The 21,133-nt window shown below is 59.0% G+C and overlaps 1 protein-coding gene across 3 annotated transcripts; it reads left to right on the top strand.

The window, feature by feature from the left end:
* Window positions 1-2,090: 2,090 nt before the first annotated feature.
* Window positions 2,091-20,456, top strand: IL17RA (interleukin 17 receptor A). 3 transcript variants are annotated; one of them, XM_049694837.1, is made up of 12 exons: window positions 2,091-2,579; window positions 8,526-8,550; window positions 9,208-9,354; window positions 10,034-10,146; window positions 11,631-11,757; window positions 13,259-13,306; window positions 13,420-13,583; window positions 14,152-14,235; window positions 14,458-14,542; window positions 15,998-16,099; window positions 17,364-17,405; window positions 17,885-20,456. In XM_049694837.1, exons 1-12 carry the CDS (start codon window positions 2,121-2,123, stop codon window positions 19,327-19,329), a joined length of 2,841 nt encoding a protein of 946 aa, XP_049550794.1. In that variant the 5' UTR covers window positions 2,091-2,120; the 3' UTR covers window positions 19,330-20,456. The 3 variants fall into 3 exon arrangements, with proteins under 3 accessions (XP_049550794.1, XP_049550793.1, XP_033273308.2); XM_049694836.1 differs by having other exon boundaries at window positions 14,080-14,235; XM_033417417.2 differs by lacking the exon at window positions 15,998-16,099 and having other exon boundaries at window positions 14,080-14,235.
* The last annotated feature ends 677 nt before the right edge of the window (window positions 20,457-21,133 follow it).

Here is a 21,133-nt window from a genome sequence, read left to right as displayed (position 1 = left end):
ATGTGATTCTAGGCGTTCAAAGAACTGAGTAACATGGTTATGACAGAGCTAGTGACATAATTATGTAAACAAGGTTTTTTGAGTTTTACAGCTGAAATATTTAAAATGCTGAATGTCCCATTCTGTGAATAAGCAGTTTTTGTCCACAGATATATGAACTCAGTTGGAGGAAAAGCCATGCATCTCATTAAGAAGTGAAGTTCAAGGGCTTCCCTGGTGGCGCAGTGGTTAAGAATCCACCTGCCAATGCAGGGGACACAGGTTCGATCCCTGGTCCGGGAAGATTCCACATGCCGCGGAGCAACTAAGCCCATGCACCACAACTACTGAGCCTGCGCTCTAGAGCCTGCGAGCCACAACTACTGAAGCCCACGTGCCACAACTACTGAAACCCGCACACCTACAGCCCGTGCTCCGCAACAAGAGAAGCCACCACAATGAGAAGCCCGCGTACCGCAACCAAGAGTAGCCCCCGCTTGATACAGGTAGAGAAAGCCCGCGTGCAGCAGTGAAGGTGCAACGCAGCCATAAATAAATAAATAAAAATAAATGTGAAAAAAAAACCCAAATTGTTAAAAAAAAAAAGTGAAGTTCAAATAACAGTTTGTTATTATGTTTAATGAGGACTTGCGTTATAGTTGCATTTTTTTTTTTTGCGGTACGCGGGCCTCTCACTGTCGTGGCCTCTCCCGTTGCGGAGCACAGGCTCCGGACGCGCAGGCTCAGCGGCCATGGCTCACAGACCCAGCCGCTCTGCAGCACGTGGGATCCTCCCGGACCGGGGCACGAACCCATGTCCCCTGCATCGGCAGGCGGACTCTCAACCACCGTGCCACCAGGGAAGCCCATAGTTGCATAATTTTGATCACTGACTCCTGATCATCGTCATTGTGAAATGACGGGCTTGGCTTCTTCCTGGCTGTTGACCAGAACTTTCTCAGCTCTTGGCCGCCTGGGCCTTTCCATGGGCAGCACACAGCAACCGGAAAAGCGTTGAGCAACCCCAGGTCCGGGTCTTTCGTAGCCTAATCTTGTCAGTGACATCCCATTGTCTTTTGTCTCATCCTACTCATATGCTATTGCTGGAAACAGGTCACAAGGCCCAGCGCACACTCAAGGGAGGGAGATACAGAAGAAAGCAAATACCGGGAGGTGGGATGGGGTGGGGGCCATCTCAGAAGCTGCCGACTCCGAATGTCGAATTTTAGTAATTACAGCCTCCACATCTGTTTACACTTAGGATGAACATTTTCGGGTGTCATCTTAAAAATGTATGGAAGGATGCAGAGTTTTCCAAAATTCTTTTACAATGAACAGGTAAAAGTGTTTGGAGATGGCGGAGCTCCAGGCCTAATGCAGCTGGGTCCTGTCGGGCAGAGGGGGGTCAGACGGTCGCCAGGGGTCTGCCAACAGCGGGCAAAGGGCCTTTGGACAGCGAGAAGGTCCACCTCCCCAGACCTGGGAAGCCTGTCTGCATTACAAGGGCTGAGCGCATCTGGGTCCGCGGGTGTCGGGGGCCAAAAGAGGCGGTCAGTTGTCAGGCAAGGAAATGCAGACGACGCTGGGCTTAGGATGAAGGAAGGAAAAGAATGAAAAGTGCACTTCCGGGAGGCACACTCGTCAGCAGCGTGTAGGATAAAACGGGAGGGCAAGGTCTGGGACAGGGGTTGACGGGGACCCAAGAAGGGGGCTGCCCAGGGGACTGGAGGTCTTGGAAGGCCGGGGAGGAGGGTCTTAGTCCGCAGGCTCCAAAGGCAGGCTCCTCTGGACCGGAGACTAATAAGGGGTGATCAGCCAGGCGGACCCTCAGCAGACGTGGGGCGCAGGCTCAGCGCTGGGGGCACAGACGGCCGAGGGCAAGGGAGGCCCAGAGCCCGCGCAGGTGCGTGGGGACCAGTGCTCCCACCTCCTCGGGGGGCCAGCGTCGTCGGAGCACGGAGCTGTCCCAACCTCGAGAAGGAGGACGGAAAGCCAAGAAAGCAAAATCTGGGTAAGAGGGTAAGGATACAGAGAGACAGGGACTGAGAAAAAGGAGAAGAAAAAGAAGAGAGTAAGGCCGGGGTCGAGAGCTCGGGGAAGGTGTTAAAATAGAGTTTTACAGCCTGACGGTAAGAGCAGGGATGAAATACGGTAGCGAGCTGAGCTGGAGCGCAGGAAACGCTTGCCCGGGATTCGCGGCGCCGGCGGGGCTGAAGGAGCGCGGGGAGGAGCGCGGGGAGGAGCGCGGACCTGGGACGCACGTCGGGGCGGGACCCGCGGAAGGACTGTCCTGGCCCGAGCTCTCCTCTCTGCGCTTCCCGCCCGGGGCAGGTCTGGAAGCCGGAAGCGGCCGTGTGGGAGCTAACTCGGGACTCAGCCGAGGTGAAGCCAGGGGCGCGCCCTCGCTGTGCCCCCAGCCCGGGCACGAGCCCTCCGCGAAGGCCAGCGCCATGGGGGCTCCGCGCCGCCGGCCGCGCGCGTCCCGGGGGCCCCCGCCGGTGCCGTCGCTCCTGCTTCTCCTCCTGCTCCTGTGCGGCCCGGGCCTGGGTCGCGCCTCCCTGAGGCTCTTGGACCACCCGGCGCCCGTGTGCACCCAGCAGGTGAGACCCCGACGCATCCCGGGGGGCGGGGGCCGGGGGCGCGGGGCTGCCGAGTGACAGGAGGTCCGCGCAGGGTCTCGGGGGTTCCGAGGCTCGGGCACAGAGCGGGCCGCCGTGGGGAGGACTCCCGGAGCGGCGGGAGTTGCTATGCGGACCCGGGAAAACACGGAGTTTGCTGGGAAAGATCGCGCAGCGCCGGTTGCACAACCTGGGCCGGCGTCCCAGCGGCGTCCCACACTTGGGGAGGGCCTCGGAGGAGGCGCGGCCGGCCGGAGGCGGGGCGCGCTGGTTAGTAAAGGGTGGGGAGAGGCCTACGGAGGGCGAGGCGGGAGCGAGCCCGGTTCCAGCCCGGGTCCTGGAACCCTTCTCCGCCGGAGCCCGCGCTTCGGGGACCCCGCGGCCGCAGCGCCTGGCGCACGGGCCCCGGGGCTGCGGGGGCAGCTTCCGGGGAGAGTTGTGAGGGCAGAGCGGTGACCCCTCCGGCGCGAGCCCTGGAGGCGGCGCGGACCCTCAGGACGCCGCCCCTGCGGCCGCCACCGACCGGGTCTGGGGTCCCGCTGGTCTGTATCCGCCGGGCAGCTGCGCCGCTGTGCCCACAGGAAGCGACACACACACCGCCGGGTAGTGGCCTTGGGGTGGAGGCCCGGCCTCAGGGAAAAGACTCCCCTGCGCTCCTCTTGTTTTCCTCGGTCCACTCCCCTCCACCACTGGCGCTAAGAAATAACCCTCAGTATCTGAGTCAGAGGATGTGAAACAACTGAAGCGGTGTTCCTCCTGACCTAATTTTGTCGAGGATTCACCACAAGAGGTGGAGGAGGGTCAGCGACTGTTTAGCAGAAACTTTTCTTTTAACGTGAATGATTTGGGGACCGTCCTTGTGACTCCCACTCCTGGGCAAAGCGTGAGACCCACTCAGCAGGTCCTTCCCTTGGACTCGGTTCATTTCTCAATGGCCACTTGCCAGGCGCCTGCAACATACAAGGTCCTGAAACGACAGAGCCACACTCCCTGATGATGACCAGAGGGGTGGTGAATCACCCAGGAGCCTGGAGCCAGTGCTCTCGGTGCAGCCAGTGAGTGTACAGAATTCCAGGGAAGAGAGAAACTCCTGCAGCCTAGGGTGCTCTTTGCGGCAGAGAAGACACTTGGGCGGCCCTCCAGGACAGAGGTCTGGAGCGTTCCAGGAGGTGGAAGGCGCTGAGCCAAGGCCCACGGGGGGGCAGGCTGAGGACTGAGGGGTCTGAGTGGCAGGAAAGTGAGAGAAGCATCGGGACATGAAGGAGGGGCTCCCCTGAGCTGAAACGGCCTGACCTCAGTTGCTCAGCGGGAGCAGGGGGGCTCGGCCTGATGGGGATGTGGGGTGGCAGAGCGGGATCCCCTGGCAGATTCGTCCGCACCCCCGGGCTCTGCCTTCCCGCCCCCGCCGTACACCTGGCCACAGACACACGCCCCCCACGGCCCGCGCCCTGAAAAGAGAGGAGCGACGCCCTCCAGATTTCTCTCCCTCCACTGGCGCCTCCGTGGACGGAGCACCATGTAGTGTCAGGGGACGCCCGCACTTGACCCCGGAGGACCTGGGTTTGCATCCTGACTCCACCACCTACAGCCCAGTGCTGCAGGCGCGGGACGTGGGGGCTGACAGATGGTTGTGGACCGAAAGGACAAAGGGGAGGGTGAGCAGCTGAGTGACGAAGCCAGCTCTGCCTGCGAGGCAGTGACAGGCGGAGACCAAGCAAGGCTGGTTCCGGTTGCTTGGATTTAGTGCCTCAAAACCCAGGGGACTCTGAGTCCCCCCGACCCATCCGATCCTTACTGGAGAAACTGTGTTTCCCTGGGGGACCCTTCCCACCTGGGCCTTCTCCGCTTCCCATGGCCATGACCGCCAGCCCAGAAGAAAGCCCGCAACTTGGAGGTGGTCGGCGGGAGTGTTAACGCAAAAGTTTCTAGACGGGATATGTGTTCCTTACAAATTCTTCTTTTCCCAAGCACTTGCAGCTCTGACTGGGGGTGGAACGGCCGTGGGTTTAACCCCATCTTCTGGTCGCCACAGCTTTCAACCGTGCCCCTCCCCGAGTGTCAAGTTGTGTCGTGTGGGCACCGGGCAGTCGGGGCTGCGGTCAGTGCATCACCGCAGAGTTCAGGGCTCCTCCACTGGCTGCCAGCCTCTGTGTGAGATGTGACAGATAGCACATAGCATCAGCAGCAGGGGACGCGGCTGAGTCAGGCCTGGGCCTTGGGTGGAGCTTGTCTCTCAGCCGCCCTGCAGCCCCGGCCAGTCCCTCCACCGCCGTGACCCAGTGTTCCCGGCCATTCAGGGATGACTCTTGCCTCACGGGGTTGTGGGGAAGGCACATAACACGCTGGGCGGACCAGGGGCTTGTGCGCTGGGTGTGCTGGGGCAGGAACAGTGGCCTGCAGCTTCATGCCGCCTCTGTGCCGGGGGTGACAGGCATACCTTCATTCAGAGCTCTCAGTGGGCTGCCGGGCCGGCACCATGCACCTGTCTCGGAGACGCTGGGCGGCCGGCCAAGGTGGACCAAAGCAGAACTGTGTGTGAGCGCCCAGCCCACTTCTCTCTACCGGGCTCTCGTCGATGTCCGTGGAACTGTCTGAGTCCTTCCTTGTAATCTTCACCACCGCAGATGGAGAGGGTGGGCCCACCTGTTGCGAGCGCCCCTTTTTACGTAGAGACCACGTGGCCACGATTAAGAGCGGGATTCTGGAGCAAAACTGCACGGGTTTGAGTGTCAGCTCTGTGGAGCCTTGGGCCACTTAGCTGACCTCCCTGTGCCTCAGTTTTTTCATGAATAAAAAGGGGATGATGGTACCGACCTCATAGGACTGTTGTTAAGATTAAAGGACATGTGCGTACAAAGTGTTAGCGTGATGCCTGGCACAGGAGGAGAGCTCGGTGCACACTGGCCACAGTCATCATCATCATCGTGGGCATCCCCTCCTGGGCTTCTGCAGGAGGCCCTGACATAGTGCTGTTCACAAGCTCACAAATAATGTTCTGATCCTACTGCTTTTTAAATTAAAATGGGCATTTGGGCTTCCCTGGTGGCGCAGTGGTTGAGAGTCCGCCTGCCGATGCAGGGGACACGGGTTCGTGCCCCGGTCCAGGAAGATCCCACATGCCGCGGAGCGGCTGGGCCCGTGAGCCATGGCCGCTGAGCCTGCGCGTCCAGAGCCTGTGCTCCGCAACGGGAGAGGCCACAACAGTGAGAGGCCTGCGTACCGCAAAAAAAAAAAAAAAAAAAAAAATTAAAATGGGCATTTGAAACAAAGAAATGAGGGGTGATTTGTTGGAGGGGAATAAAGCAGGGTCTGTCCTGGTGGTATCCAGAGGAGCTCCTGAATGCATTTTTTTACACGATTGAAAACATTACATTAATGTAAATTCCTTATAGAAATTAGATTATAAGAAGAAAAAGTCTGCTACGGCTTCCCCTAAACAAATTCATGTTTTCATTTGTCTGTCTCACATTTTAATCCTTTTCTTTGTTTGGAGTAATGTCATAGATGAAATTCTACCTTTTAATTAACTCTTACCAAGGTGATATATGGTGATCCTTTTAAAATGGTACAAAGATGTTTAAAACAAAACCCAGCAGGTCCCTGCCCCCCCCCACAATCCCTAAAACAGTTCCCCAAAGAGGATCACTTATACTACTTCTGGTTATTTCTTCTGGCATTTGCCTCCATACTTCTAAATGTACTTATATTGTTATTCTTCATTTGTCAATTTTAGATATTACCTACTGATTTACAATAGATGAAAATTTAAATTTCTTACATTACCTCCTCCCACTGCTTCCCCTCCCAGTCTCCCCATTGTGGTTCTATCAGTGCTCAGTGTTTGTTTGTTTGTTTGTTTGTTTTATTTGGTTGCACTGGGTCTTACGGGTCTTAGTTTCGGCAGGCAGTCTCCTTAGTTGTGACTCACCAGCTCCTTAGTTGTGGCACGCGGGCTCCTTAGTTGTGGCATGCAAACTTTTAGTTGCGGCATGCACGTGGGATCTAGTTCCCTGACCAGGGATCGAACCTGGGCCCCCTGCATTGGGAGCGTGGAGTCTTAACCACTGCGCCACCAGGGAAGTCCCAATGGTCAGTGTTTATACTATAACAAACGCTAATCTTCACTGCTGAGGCAAGTATGTGTGCTTTGGTTGTGTTTCTTTTCTGGTATAATTTCTCTTTCCTCCTGGAGATGATAATTCCTTTCATTCTTCACTTCCGTAATTTTCCGTGTAACTAATGTTGGTTTTTTTCTATGAGATTTTGTCATATGTGTTTGTCACATGGCAGATATTCCATCAGTTTCATTCTGTATTCTCCAAACCCAGCCTGGACCGATTACTCCCCAAGCCTGTGGCAGTGGGTCAATCTTCCTTCTCAGAGGTTAACTCCCTCATTTTGCTGGAGCATATCCCGCAGTTTCCTAAGAAAAAGTATGAGGGTGTGAGAAGTATAGCTAGATGAATCGATTTTTTTTTTAAGTCTTTATGTGTCTGAAAATGTCTTTATTCTCGCCTCACACTCTTTTGTTAGTTTGGCTGGGTATAAAAATCGCAGGTTAAAGATACTTTTCCCTCAGGATTTTTAAGGCACCGCTTTGCTGCCTTCCAGCCCACAGCACAGATGCTAAGAAAGACGATGCCACTCTGATTCCTCTCTGTGTGTTGCCTATTTTTTTCTCTCTGTAAACATTATGATTTTCTCTTCACTCCTGGTATTCCGGAAGTCTCATGATGGGCCTTGGTCTAGGCCTTTTATTCATTTGCTGTGAAGGCCATTCAGTGGGCCTTTTTAATTTGGAAATAATCAGTTCTAGAATTTCTTTTTCTTTTCTTTTTAATTTCTTCCCTCGATTTTCTGTGTAGTCTTCTTCTGGAAATCTAGTTAATCATGTCTTATCATTCCTCAATTGATTCTCTAAATACTCATATATTGTTTCTCCTATTTCTGTTTGTATTTGTTCTACTTTTGGAGAAATTTCCTGAATTTTATAGCCCAGGCCTTCTGTGGAATTTTTTATTTTCAAGATTTGTTTTGATTCTCTGCTTGCTCACTTTTCCACAGTACCCTGTCCTTCTCATGTGGATGAAGTGTCCTCTCTTATTTCTGTGAAACTGTTACATTTTGTTTGTTTTAATTTTATCCTGTTCCCAGCATTGTCTTATTTCCTCCAAGAGCTTTTTTTTTAATTTGGGGGGTTTTGACGTATTTTTCATACAGGAAATCCTTCTCAGATATCTGGTACCCTTTGGCTGTCTGAGAATATTTCAAGACTGAGGTCCTAAAGGCTGACTGGATGCCCTGTGTAGACGGGCATTTTGATCACTGAACTTACTGTAAGGGTCAGGCTGGTGGTGAACGTGGCCTGTCTGTTGGGCGACTCTCAGGTGTCGAAATCCAGAGGTCTTTTCTCTGGGCCTGGCTGCCAGCATTCTTTTTTTTTTGGCTGCACTGGGTCTTTGTTGTAGCACCTCTAGTTGTGGTGCACAGGGTTCTCTAGTTGCGGCACTCGGGCTCAGTAGCGGCACACGGGCTTAGTTGCAGTATGTGGGATCTTAGTTCCCCGAGCAGGGATCGAACCCAGGCCCCCATGCTTTGGGAGTGTGGAGTCTTAACCACTGGACCACCAGGGAAGTCCCCATGCCAGCATTCTGATATCAGGGCAGGGAAAGAGGCTAAGGTGCCTCCCAGCTCCTAAAGGCACTCAGAAAATGCCAGTTCCATTTGCCACGTGCTATGCCCACTTCTCACCCTGTGTCTCCTCAGTTGACAGGAGAGGAGTGTGGTCCCCCCCCCCCGAGAGTGTCCCTCAGAGAGAGAGGGAGGGTGCCTGTGTTTCATTCTTGAGAAGGAGCCCGGGGACGCCAGAGCCCGGCTTGTGGATTCAAGTTCTTTCTTGTCTGTGATTGCCTGCTCTCTTTTCCGCAGGGGCTGAACTGCACAGTCAAGAACAGTAAGTCACCGGTTTTTGTTTTTCTCATGTTGCCGCGATGAAGCGCTGACCCCGCGCTGAGCTGACAAGGGTCCCAGCCCCCAGCAGGAGGACCCCTGAGATTTGGGGCCGCACCTGCACCTCCGTCGAGGACGTTCATCGTGCAGCAGTCAGGATGGGAGGCACAGGCCTGTCATTAGGATTTTCTCTGGGTTGCTACCCTGGTGAATGTGTAATACGACTCTTTCGCCAGAGCTGTCACCCTGAAGTGGGCGACATCTGGGGCGGGACCTTGTTTTGTGTTTTAATTCAAGGAGGAGGCGCACGGTTCAAGTGTCTGTGCTCATTAGGCACCCCGCACATGACAATAGGGCAGCTCTTATGGTTGCCCCACTCTCCTGCCCCACTTCCAGCCACTGCCTCCTCTCAAAGCCAAGGGCATGCTTTGTCGTCTCTCCTAAGGTGCCCTTTAGACATCAGAGCTTTGCCGTGACCCCAGACAGGCATCGGGAGAGCGAGCAGGGCTGGGCAGCTGAGAGCACAGCCGCGGTCCCAGGGTCCCGGCCTGACCGTGAAGGCCTGGCTCCCTGGACCCCCGAGAGGTGTCTTCTTTGGTCTGCGTCTTTGGTTTCTTGCAGAGCCTGCAAGCCTCTGATTTCTGCCTTTCCTGGCCCCCAGGTACCTGCCTGGACGACACCTGGATCCACCCTCGAAGCCTGACCCCCTCGCCCCCCAAAGACGTGCAGACCCAGCTGCGCTTTGTCCACACGCAGCAAGGACATCTGCTCCCCGTGGCTCACGTCGAGTGGACGCTTCAGACAGACGGTGAGTGGGCGTCTGGACGTGCTGCCCACCTCCGGGTGAGCCCACAGATTGGACCGCCCGGCCCTCCCCCCAGACTCAGAACTGGGCTCGCAGCCCTGTGCTCAGACACGAGGGGCCAGTTTAGTGAGAGGACCCATCGTTTCAGGCAGTGAGTCCTTTTCAGTGTTTGGATGTTAACCCACGATCCTTCAAGGAAGGCCTTTCTTCAGCCTAAAATTTTCGTCACCCCGGAAAAGGCGTCAGGTCGTGAATTGTCTGACTGCAGGGCTGGCCTTCCTGACAGCAGTGCCCCAACCTCTCAGGGGTGGGTGACCAGGGCGCCCAGACCTGTGGACGGCCTGGGGGAGTCCTCTTCCTGAGGCTCCAGCCCCGCTGGCTGCTGCGTCCTCTTCAAGTTCGGGGACGCCCCTTTGACACCCACAGCGTGTCGCCAATGCCCTAGCCACGAATTTGCAGAGCGTTCGCTTCGAGCCCTGGGTAAAGTGTCGCTGTCCGTGTCCAGCAGGGTAGCTGTCCACAAGGCAGTGGCTAATACAGCCCAAAGGGAGCTTGGAAGGAGCAGGAAGCGGAGGGCGGGTAAGACGGGCAAGCGTCCCAGAAGGGACGTGCTCCCCCCCACCCCAGCGGTTAGTCATCCTTGATCTGCAGCTGTGGCCCCTTCCCTCCCTCTGCCCTGCAGCCAGCATCCTCTACCTGGAGGGAGCGGAATTGTCTGTCTTGCAGCTGAACACCAACGAACGTCTGTGTGTCAAGTTTGAGTTTCTGTCCACACTGAAGCATCATCACAAGCGGGTAAGACTCCAGCCGGGGCGGGGGGCGGGGGCGGGGATGGTGGTGACCATTGGGGAACAGCACATGCACGCGCGCACACGCGCACACACGCCGCTCTTCCTTCCGACCTTATGTCGCCGCTCGCTGTTGCGGCTCTGTGACCCACGCCTGCCAGCCTGCCCTGTACCTGGGTCAGCCCGGGGCCTCCGGGAGGAGAGGCTCTGCCCAGACCGGAGCTGCTGTGGCTTCTGCTGCAGCTGCTGCCCCTTTTGCTGCCCAGAGCCGGAAGTGGATTCTCTTTGAGTTTGGTTAAAGCACTGATGCTCAGCGCGTGGTCCCAAGACCAGCAGCATCACCTGGAGCTGTTAGAAATGCAGGTTCTAGGGCCCCACCCAGACTTCCTGAATCAGAGGCTGTGGGTGTCTAAACAGCAGCGGTTGGTGGTGACAAGCGATCCAGGCGGTCCCGACCCAGGCTCATCTGAACACGCTGCTTTACGTCTGGAAAGTGGCTGCTGGCAGGGCTCCCACAAACACAAGCAGCAAAGACAGATCCCCTGTCCCGTGTTTAGTGCGGACCCCCAAACTACTGCTGGAGGGTGGTGAGGACCAGGGACCCCCACGGACTCCACCAGGGAAGTTGGAGTCAGCGTGTGTCACCTACACCATCCAGAAAAGGTTTGCGCAACAAAGATGCTGTCAGGCCTGGGCAGGGGGGCAGGGGGGACCTCGTAGCCCTCTCGCTGCACTTCTGTGCTCCAGGACATTCTCAAGAGACCCCTGACTTTCCCATTTAAGGAGGCAGAGTCACTTAACAAGTAGTTTTTAGCTGCCCCTTGTGTGCTCTGGAGTTGGAGAGGGCCGATGAGGGAGGGGGCTCTTTCGTCTTTCCCCAAATTCTCTTGCTTTTGGCCCCTACTGTCTCCTGATGAGGCCAGATCTAGGTTTTTTAAAATAGGCAAGAAAGGGACTTCCCTGGTGGCGTAGTGGTTAAGAATCCGCCTGCTAGTGCAGGGGACACAGGTTCGAGCCCTGGTCCGGGAAGATCCCACATGCCGCGGAGCAACTAAGCCCGTGTACCACAGCTACTGAGCCCGCGCTCTAGAGCCCACGAGACACAACTACTGAGCCCATGTGCCACAACTACTGAAGCCCACGTGCCTAGCCCGTGCTCCGCAACAAGAGAAGCCACGGCAATGAGAAGCCCGCACACCACAACGGAGAGTAGCCCCCGCTCGCCGCAACTAGAGAAAGCCCGTGCGCAGCAACGAAGACCCAATGCAGCCAAAAATAAAATGAATTAATTAATAAAAAAATAATAATAATAAGCAAGAAAGACCAGAAGAAACGAAAAACAGAGAAACAGATGCCTCCGACTTGGGAGCTTGCTGTAGTGGTTGTTTTCTCCCTCTTTTGACTGATCCTTTGGGGGTGGATGGGGTGCACTTTGGGCCCAGGTGGGTGAGAGCCGTGACCTGTTTGCCCTCCCCTTCTCCCATCTCCTAGTGGCGTTTTGCCTTCAGCCACTTCGTGGTGGAACCCGGCCAGCAGTACGAGGTGACCGTCCACCACCTGCCTAAGCCCATCCCTGACGGGGACCCAAACCACCAGTCCAGAAACTTCCTGGTGCCCGGTAAGAGCGCCCCCCAGCCTTGCCTTCACCCCTCACTTTGCAGGCAGCCTGTGGGGCCCATGGGACAAACAGGTGCAGGGCCAGGTTCTTTGCTGAGTGGTCACAGCCGCCACTCCCTGAAGGCGGAGCCGTTCTTGCGACACAAACAGTGGGTGTTGGCCCACGGCCCAGGAGCTTCACGGGACCCGGAGTCCCTCCGCGGGGCTGAAGGTGCACGTTTCCTGCCCAGAACGTGTCAGGAGCACAAGCCAGTCCCGGGAGAGCTGTGGCCCTGCTCCCAGCCCCGCCCCAGCTCTCAGTTCCTCATTCTTCTCCCACGTCCCACCTGCATTTATCCCACGCCTTCCTCTTGCCACTACTCCTTCCTCCTGGGAGGCCTGGCGGGCTCATCTTCCAAAGCATCATTTGACGTGTGTGCACCTCTGGGGTGCCTCTCTGTCCTCCCCAGCATCTCTGCCACTGCCTGCTTTTCTCATTGTTAAGAGCCAAGCACACCTGTCTAGGCCCTTGAGAACAGGGCCTAGACCCCACACCCGCCTGTGCAGCCTCCAGACCCCCACAAGTGGCCCTGCATGTGGGAGGCGATCGGGAAGTGCTTGTTGAAGCCTTCTTCATCTCCAGAGCACCCCCTGCTCACACACGTGCACACATGCATACTCCTGTATGTGCACATGCACACAAATGTGCACACACATGCGCACACGATCTGTTCACCCGGCTTTCTTGCCCCTCGTGTCACTCCCTGCTCCCCGACATTCCATCATCTTGACATATTCGTGACGTGATATTACGCTATTTGCTTTTACGGTCTCTCCCACTGGAATGTCATCCTTGGAGGGCAGGGACTTTGTCTCACTCACCACCGTATCTCCAGGGCCTAACACAGGGCCTGGCACATATCGGGGGCTCAGGCAGTATTTGTCAAATGAGTGACCCCCCCCGCCCCCTCCCCTGTCCCTAAAGCGGACTGGCTCAGCCCCTGTCACTCGCGGTGGTTCACGCCTCTCTCGTGCCTTCTGAAACCAAAGTAAAAACGTTGCAGTCAAAGAAATGGAGGGATCAAGAAGACATCTCCAGAGGAGTGGTCCCCACGGGCTCCCTGCGTCCGCAGCACCATGGAATCACCTGGGAACTTGTCAGAAATGCAGCTTCCCAGGCCCACCCCAGAGGGGCTGAACCCAAGACTACTGTGAGGACATGGGAAAGTTGGGGAAATGCTGCCGTTCGCTGAGGGGGACACAGTCCATCTCTCCTCAAGGGCAGAGGCGGCTCAGGAGAGGGAGCCCGGGGGGAGAGGAAGCAGGAGTGGACCAGGACCCCTCGGTCCCAGGCCTGTGGGGCCTCTGGCCCATGGCAGTGTCTGTCCTGGGGCTTCTCTGAAGGGCCAGCTTTGAACAGGCTCCCCAGAGGCAGAAGGCTGTTAGCTCTGGTGTCAGAGGCCCCGCAGGAGCCAGCTTTCCAGGGGAGGCGCGTGACGGTTGCACTTTTTCCCGGTCCACAGACTGCGAGGACCCCAGGATGAAGATGACCACGCCCTGCGTGAGCTCAGGTAACTGGCGGGCAGCCCTGTGGGGGGCTTTGCTTGGGTGCACTCGCACACACGCACACCTGCACGCGTGCTCGCCCCTCACTCCCGGCCACGTCTGTGCCCCTGGGGGACAGGCAGCCTGTGGGACCCCAACATCACTGTGGAGATCCTCGAGGCCCACCAGCTGCAGCTGAGCTTCACGCCATGGAACGAGTCCACCAAATACCAGATCCTGCTGGACAGCTTTCTGCCCGCGGAGAACCGCAGCTGCCTCCGGCGCGTCGTGGATCTGGACGTGGTAACTGCTCTCTCTGCCGCTCTCCTAACCCCCCCAGCTTGGCTCAGAGCCGCCTCTCCAGGCCTCGAGGCCCAGGCGCTCAGGCTGTGCTGGAGGGCGTGACCTGGGCTGCCGTCCTCCCTTCCCACGTGTGACTGGAGTGTGGCTGGTGTGTAGTTGCTCCGACAGCTGACGGGACACGGCTCTCTCTGCCCTGCACACCGGCCCTCTGTCCTCCCCTCCCCCACGTTTTCCTGGTCCTCTTTTGTTTAGCCTTGTTAATTCCATTATTGCAAAAAGGATTTGAAGACTTTAAAATGTGAAGTGAAGACAAAGGGGAGTAAAGGTGAGGAAATAAGATGAAGCCAGGGTAGGGCCAGTGCAGGACAGGTGTGTCCGTCCCCAAGATCCCCAGCGGCCAAAGCCAAGCAGGGCAGCTGGGTGCTGGATGCAGTCCTGAGTCCACACAGCCACGGCCCTGGGGAGGGGCCGCTCCTCCTGGAGCGGGACCTGCCAGCTTCTCTCCCTGGGGCCTCCTGGGGGCGCATCCCAGCAGAGGCCAGGGCCTCACTGCCCCTCTGCCCTGCAGCCTGCACAGGAGGCCACCCGGCAGTGCTGCAACGTCACACTCACCCTGCCAGACTTCAGCTGGTGCTGCCGTCACCACGTGCAGGTGGGGACAGGGGTGGGGACGGGGTGGGCGGCCCGGGGCTCGTGCTCCCCAGCGACCCAGCACCGCTACCGCCTGGGATTTCCTGCCCGGCCCCTGGCCTCACCTGGGCAGGGCCCTTTGCCCCCTCCTGCCCAGCAGCTGCGGGGACGTCCTGGAGGGGCCGGCGGGGTCCGAGGTGGGCCACGTCCCCCTGCCTCTCCTCCCTGCGCTCTGTCCTTGCAGATCCAGCCCTTCTTCAGCAGCTGCCTCAACGACTGCCTCCGACACTCGGTGGCCGTGCCCTGCCCAGGGGTCCCACACACCCCAGGTGAGACGCACGGCGGCCGGGGCGCACCCGGGGGAGGGCGGGCGAAGGTCAGCCGGCCGACCGAGCCCTGACGTCGTCCAGGCCTGCGCTGTGGGGCCTTAGAGAGACTCCAGGTTGGACTCCTGACTGCCTTTCGTTAGCTGTGTGGCAAAGCACTTAACCTTTCAAAACTTCCATGATTTGAAAAATGGGGATTCTTATTGTCCTAGTTACAGTCAAGGACCGTGTAGTGAACAGGGTGCTCTAACGTGTCCATTTCTAATTCTCACAAACTGTGAGTCATAGTACTACCTGCTAAGTACTGTATACTAGGTGCTGTGCACTGTAGTGCTGTGTGCTGCGTACTGTGTACTAAGTACTGGGTACTGTGCACCACAGTATAGGTACTGTGTACTATAGCGCTAAGTATATTTTACTGTGTGCTAAGTACTCTGTACTGGGTTCTGGGTACTATGTACTTTGTACTAAGTGTGTACTGTGTATCTTATACTGAGTGCTGTGTACTAAGTACTGTGTACTACGTAATATATACCATGAAGTGGAGACTCCCTCCCCCAGGTTCATAGGTGAGGAAACTGAGGCACAGAGATGTCAGGCACCTTGTCCAAGGTCACACACCGAGGAAGTGGCAGAGCCCCGGTTCTGACCTGAGCCCCCAGCGCGCTGCCCACTTCCCGTTCAGAAGCCTCCTGCAGCAGACGCCAATCAAAAAGCAGCGGAGGGGCTTCCCTGGTGGCGCAGTGGTTGAGAGTCCGCCTGCCGATGCAGGGGACGCGGGTTCGTGCCCCGGTCCGGGAAGATCCCACGTGCCGCGGAGCGGCTGGGCCCGTGAGCCATGGCCGCTGAGCCTGCGCATCCGGAGCCTGTGCTCCGCAACGGGAGAGGCCACAGCAGTGAGAGGCCCGCGTACCGCAAAAAAGAAAAAAAAAAAAAGCAGCAGGCATTGCACTGGCCTGGACGGAACCCGGCCTCCAGGTGGAGGCAGGCGTCTCCCAGTAGGCCACCAGCTCAGGTGTCCCCTGTAGGTGGTGTCGCTAAGTTTACTAACCTGTACAAAGGGCTGGGCGTCGGGCCAGGCCGTCAGCAGGCCCCGGCACGGCACGCAGGTGCTGGGTGTGTGACTGCTGCTAGTAACTGAGAGTCTGTCCTTGGTTCTTATTGCAGACGCCGTTGAAGGTAAGGCCGACTCCTCCCAGTCTCTGCCGCCTCAGGGGACACAGAGGTCCCTGTGTCCTGGAGTGGAGCCAGGCAGAAAGGCTGTACCAGGAGGCGGCCCTGGGTGGTGGGACCATGGCCCATCTTGGTGTCAGGGAGGACCCCCCAGGGTGGGCGGTTGGTTGAGGACCCCAGGGCTGGCACAGCAGAGAGGGCAGCTCAGGGAGGGCAGCGGGCGGGCCCCCGGAGCTGGTGTCACAGGCCTCCCTGCCACGCCATCACGCTGTTCTCCTGCCACAGACCACATGCCCCTGTGGGTGTCCAGGTGCATCCCCGGCCTCTCCATCCTGTTCGTGGGTTCCGTCATCCTGCTGACCGTCTGCCTGGCCTGGCGGTTACCGGGTAAGGCCAGGGGCTGTGGGCCCACCTGGGGCTTGCCCTCTGCCCTGCCTCTCTTCCCGTGCCCCTCGTCCCTGCACCAGCTGGGGGACTGTGCTCACAGCCCCACGCATCCCCGCCCTTCAGCCTGTTAATAAGCATCGGTTCCCTCCGTCTGCGGCCCTCTCTGGCCACGTTCTAAGCAGGAGGAAACATGGGTCTTTGGGGTGGGGACTTAGCCTCTCCCTGCCCCTCCACGACCCCGATCTGGGAGGCCGTTTCCCCGTGACCACAGCTCATGCTGGGGAAGATGACCAGCTGGGCGCGAGACCTGCCGAGAGGGTCCTTCCCTGGGAGGGTCCCGCGTCCAGGCCTCTGCAGGCGTCGGGAGGCCGTCTGCTTCTCGTGCTACACGTCTGACCTTTTCCCGAAGCGGCCACTCCTCGGGGCGAGGGAGGACCTCAGAGTTCTAGGCAGAGGCCCGAAGGGTGGGGCTTGAAATCAAGGTTCCAAACGTCCTCCTTGGCCGCATGGCTCTGGTGAGTCAGCCCTGCTCCACGGGGCCCTTCGCTGCCTCCAGGACGGAGTGGTCACTTCAGCACGCTGGTTTACCTCCTCACCCCAGAGCACCAGCAGGAGGGACTTCCCTGGCGGTTCAGTGGTTAGGCCTCTTCGTTCTCATTGCCAAGGGCCTGGCTTCACTCTCTGGTTGGGTAGCTAAGATCCCACAAGCCACGAGGCGCGGCCAAAGGAAAGAAAAAATACCAGGAGAAAATGTAAGGGGCCCAGTGGCACTACTGCTGGAGGCATCTCGGAAGACTTTTGCCTCCTGAAAGGACACGTCTGGGGAAGGGGCTTTCCCTGAAGGCGAGCTCTGCTTGGGGATGGCCACTGTTGGGGTGTAACCTCCCAGGCACCATTCTGGGGGTCCCAGCCAGGTCAGTGCTGCAGACCCAGCACCGTGTGACCCAGCTGGTGGGGTGTGCCGGCCACTTCACACACAGACCCATTTCACAGAGGAAGAAACTGAGTTTCAGAGGCGTTGATACCTCCCTCAGGTCACACAGCGGTCATGGGAGGGACGGTCTCCCTGCAGAGGCCCAGAGCGTCTAAGAATGCTACCTCGACCCCTCCCTTGGTCGGGAGTGGGGCAGAGCTCCCAGCAGGTGCCCCTGTGAGCTGGTCCCTGTTTCTCTTCCAAAAGAGCTGTTCTGAGCCATCTTGTAAGATTGTGCTTCCTGCAAGGACACTTCTGGAGTATTACTTCTGGCATTTCTTTTCCTCTCAGGGTCCCGTCACGGAAAATGTGAAAACGGCAGCAGATGCACAGGTGGGCGCCTCCCGGCTTGGGCGGCCTGGGTTTGGGGTGAGTCTGTTCACAGCGGCCTGGAGGGGCCACCCAGTCAGCTCCTGTCCCTCAGGAGATGACACCTGCCGGGGACCCACTCTAGCTCCGAACAGAGGGGACCTCCAACAGCGAGGCTGGGCACCGTGTTTTGTGAAAAGAGGTCCTCCCGAAAGCAGCTGTGTGTAAACGGGCCTTTGTGTCTTGTAAGAAAAAAAGCAATTTTAATTAACATGGAGGCTAAAGGCCAGATAAAAAAGGGAGAGACTCCTCCCCGAGGGCACAGGCTGTTTCGCAGGCAGCCAGCACGTCCAGGCGGCCGCCTTGGGCTTATTCTGAGGTCTCAGCTGCATTCTGGGGGCTCGGGAGTCTCCCGGCCAGCCGGGCGGGGCTGTCCCCGGCCTGGGTGTGTGGTCAGCGCCGACATGCCTGAACCCTCGGCCTGGCTTCCTTGTTCCCCTCAGACGTCCTGCCCGCTGCCACCAGCCTGAGCCCCCCACCCCTGAAGCCCAGGAAGGTCTGGATCGTCTACTCGGCTGACCACCCCCTCTACGTGGACGTGGTCCTGAAGTTCGCCCAGTTCCTGCTCACCGTGTGCGGCACCGAAGTGGCCCTCGACCTGCTGGAGGAGCAGGCCATCTCGGAGGCGGGGGTCATGACCTGGGTGGGCCGCCGGAAGCAGGAGGTGGTGGAGGGCAACTCCAAGATCATCGTCCTGTGCTCCCGAGGCACCCGGGCCAAGTGGCAGGCCATCCTCGGCTGGGAGGACGCCGCCGTCCAGCTTCGCTGTGACCGCGGGAAGCCCGCGGGGGACCTGTTCACGGCGGCCATGAACATGATCCTGCCGGACTTCAAGAGGCCGGCCTGCTTCGGCACCTACATCGTCTGCTACTTCAGCGACATCAGCTGCGAGGCTGACATCCCCGAGCTCTTCAACATCACCTCCTGCTACGCGCTCATGGACAAGTTTGAGGAGGTCTACTTCCGCATCCAGGACCTGGAGATGTTCGGGCCGGGCCGCATGCACCGCGTCGGGGCGCTCACGGCCCAGAACTACCTGCAGAGCCCCAGCGGCCAGCAGCTCCGCGAGGCCGTGCAGCGCTTCCGCCGCTGGCAGGCCCAGCGCCCCGACTGGTTCAAGCTCGAGAACCTCTGCCCGGCAGACGACCAGGACCTCCCGTCCCTGGACGAGGAGGCCTTCGAGGAGCCGCCGCCGGGAGGAGGGATCGTCCGGCAGGAGCCGCTGGTGCTGGAACCCGCCTCCCAGGGCAGCCTGCTGGTGGAGCTGCTCCTTGCGGGGGAAGGAGGGGGCCCGTCGCGGCTGGAGCCCCAGCCTTGGCCCCAGGAGCAGCCGGCGGCCCAGACGCTCCAGACCACGGTGGTCCCGGTGGACGGGGCCCCTCCGGCGCAGGCGGTGGAGCCCATCCTTCGGGCCGTCAGGAGCGGTGCCGCCAGCCGGCTGGCCCTGGCTGGGGGAGACGAGGCCTGCCCGCTTCTGGGCGGCTGGGGCCCGGGGCGGAACAGCATCCTCTTCCTCCCCATGCACCCCGAGGACCCGCCCGTCCGCAGCAGCCCCACGGGGCAGCCAGACGGCTCCATGCTGCCGTCTCTGCAGCAGAGCCCGCGCTGCCAGGATGTGCGCACGCCCCCTGGGGGGGAGCAGCGGCGGTCTGTGCAGTCCGACCAGGGCTACATCTCCAGGAGCTCCCCGCAGCTCCCAGACGACGCCGACGGGGACCGGGGCAGGGGGCTGGGTGGGCAGCCGCTGTGTCCCGAGGGCCTGGAGAGCCTGCGGAGCCTCCAGCTCCTGCTCTTCCTCCAGGAGCTTCGCAAGAACCCTGGCCTGGAGCCCAAGGGGCCGCCGCGTGGGGCCTCCCCTGCCCAGGGTGGTGAGCACGTGTGTCCGTAGGTGTGCACGTGTGGACGTGTGTATGCTCATGTGTGAGATGTGTACCTTTAAAACGTGAACATCTTGGGGCTTCCCTGGTGGCGCAGTGGTTGAGAGCCCGCCTGCCGATGCAGGGGACGCGGGTTCGAGCCCCAGTCCGGGAGGATCCCACACGCCGCAGAGCGGCTGGGCCCGTGAGCCATGGCCGCTGAGCCTGCGCATCCGGAGCCTGTGCTCCACAACGGGAGAGGCCGCGGCAGTGAGAGGCCCGCGTACTGCAAAAAAAAAAAAAAAGTAAACATCTTGGCTCTGTCCCCTTAACCTTTCTTCCCGTGACCGTCCCCGCGAGAACCCACAGCCTGTTCCCAGGAGCTAATGGCGGTGTCCTTGGGTGTCCGTCATTCGTTCCTTCAGCCTTTATTTTGTGCCCCGCATCGCCCTGACCATCAGGGAGCTGCCCTTCCAGTGAGAGGGACGGGGTGGGGCGCGAGATGCAGAGGCTGCCAGAAGCTCGCCCGGGGCCGTGCAGTCCGCAGAAGGGGTGCCTGGCCCAGGGGGAAGCTTCTGGAGGAGGACGTGTCTGAGCCGAAGGAGCAGCTCGTTTCCCGGGCTGAGGGCTGCAGGCGAGTGGGGCAGGGCCGTAACCGAGCCTGCCACGGAAGGCGGGGCAGTGGGCACAGCCTGGGGAGGCCTCGGGGCCAGGCTGGGTGCAGCTGGGGCTCCTTCACCAGGATGAGCTGCTGCCATCAGGAGGCTGAGGGCCAAACACACCCAGTCATTTTCGGAAAGAGACCAGATAGAAGTGGGTCGTGGCGCCTGACGGCATCAGCGTGGCGTGAGCCCAGCGTGGCCTCGGTCAGCGGGAGACCTACGGCCGAGGATTCTTTCGGGGCCGCAGGCTGGGCCCCCGGGCTGCAGCGCCCGAGCTCGGGAAGCACAGGGAGCCCCCAGCCCTGTGCACGCTGGGGTCCCCACCCTGGGATTCAGGGTTCTCTTTGCCTGTACCTGAGTCCTGAACTGGAGCTCCAGGCTCCTGCACGGAGGAGAGGATTCTGAAGTTCGGTGGGAAATCAGATACCAGGGTGTGCGCACGCGCGTGTGTGAAAGAGCTTATCAATGAAGGAATGAATAAATTTGTTAACTCAGAATTCCTGGCGGTCGAGTCACACGTTGCTATAGGTCAACAAGTTCCTCGTGGCAGAGGCCTTTCTCGTGGTGAGGTTGTGGCTGGTAGCAGCAGGCCTTCGAGGCCCAGGCCCCGGACGGTGCTTAGCTCACAGCCAGCCCGCTGGTAGCAGAGGACCAGGTGCGGGAGTGCTATAGACTGTCGTCAGTGTCCCCCCAGATCCTGAGGTTGACACCTAATCCCCTGTGTGATGGTGTTGGGGAGGACCTCTGGGAGGAGGTGAGGGCGTGGGTGGGGCCTCGTGGATGGACGAGTGCCCTTCTGGGAGACCCCACAGGGCCCCCTCGACCTTCTGCCGTGCGAGGACACAGCGAGATGGCCGTCTGTGAAGCAGGAATCTGCCGGCACCTTGACCTTGGACTTCCAGTCTCCAGCACCGTGAGGGGCGTTTCTGTCGTTGATGAGCTGCCCAGTCTACAGTGTCCGTTACAGCAGCCCGAGCAGACAAGGACGGGGACAGAGGATCTGAACCTTCCCATCCACCAGCCTCTGAGGCACCATCCCTCTGATGATGCAGGTGGGTGTCATTGGGTCCAGACTCCCACAGGCTTTCTGAGACATTCCCCCTGCTTCCAGTCAGCGCGTGTTCAACATACAGAGTGTGGATTCCACAGCCGGAGCCGGGGCTCTGCCGTGTGG

Source organism: Orcinus orca, chromosome 11 (assembly GCF_937001465.1).
Source record: "Orcinus orca chromosome 11, mOrcOrc1.1, whole genome shotgun sequence".
In the NCBI taxonomy this organism is placed as follows: Eukaryota; Metazoa; Chordata; class Mammalia; order Artiodactyla; family Delphinidae; genus Orcinus; species Orcinus orca.
This window is presented reverse-complemented; position numbering and strand designations above follow the sequence as displayed.

What these genes read in the sequence shown, in the direction of transcription:
- IL17RA (XM_049694836.1), top strand. Translation starts at nt 2,121, where the DNA reads ATGAAATACGGTAGCGAGCTGAGCTGGAGCGCAGGAAACGCTTGCCCG. An exon ending in GAACTGCACAGTCAAGAACA is followed by an intron (nt 8,551 to 9,207) that starts GTAAGTCACCGG and finishes CCTGGCCCCCAG; the next exon opens with GTACCTGCCTGGACGACACC. An exon ending in GCGTCGTGGATCTGGACGTG is followed by an intron (nt 13,584 to 14,079) that starts GTAACTGCTCTC and finishes GGGACCTGCCAG; the next exon opens with CTTCTCTCCCTGGGGCCTCC.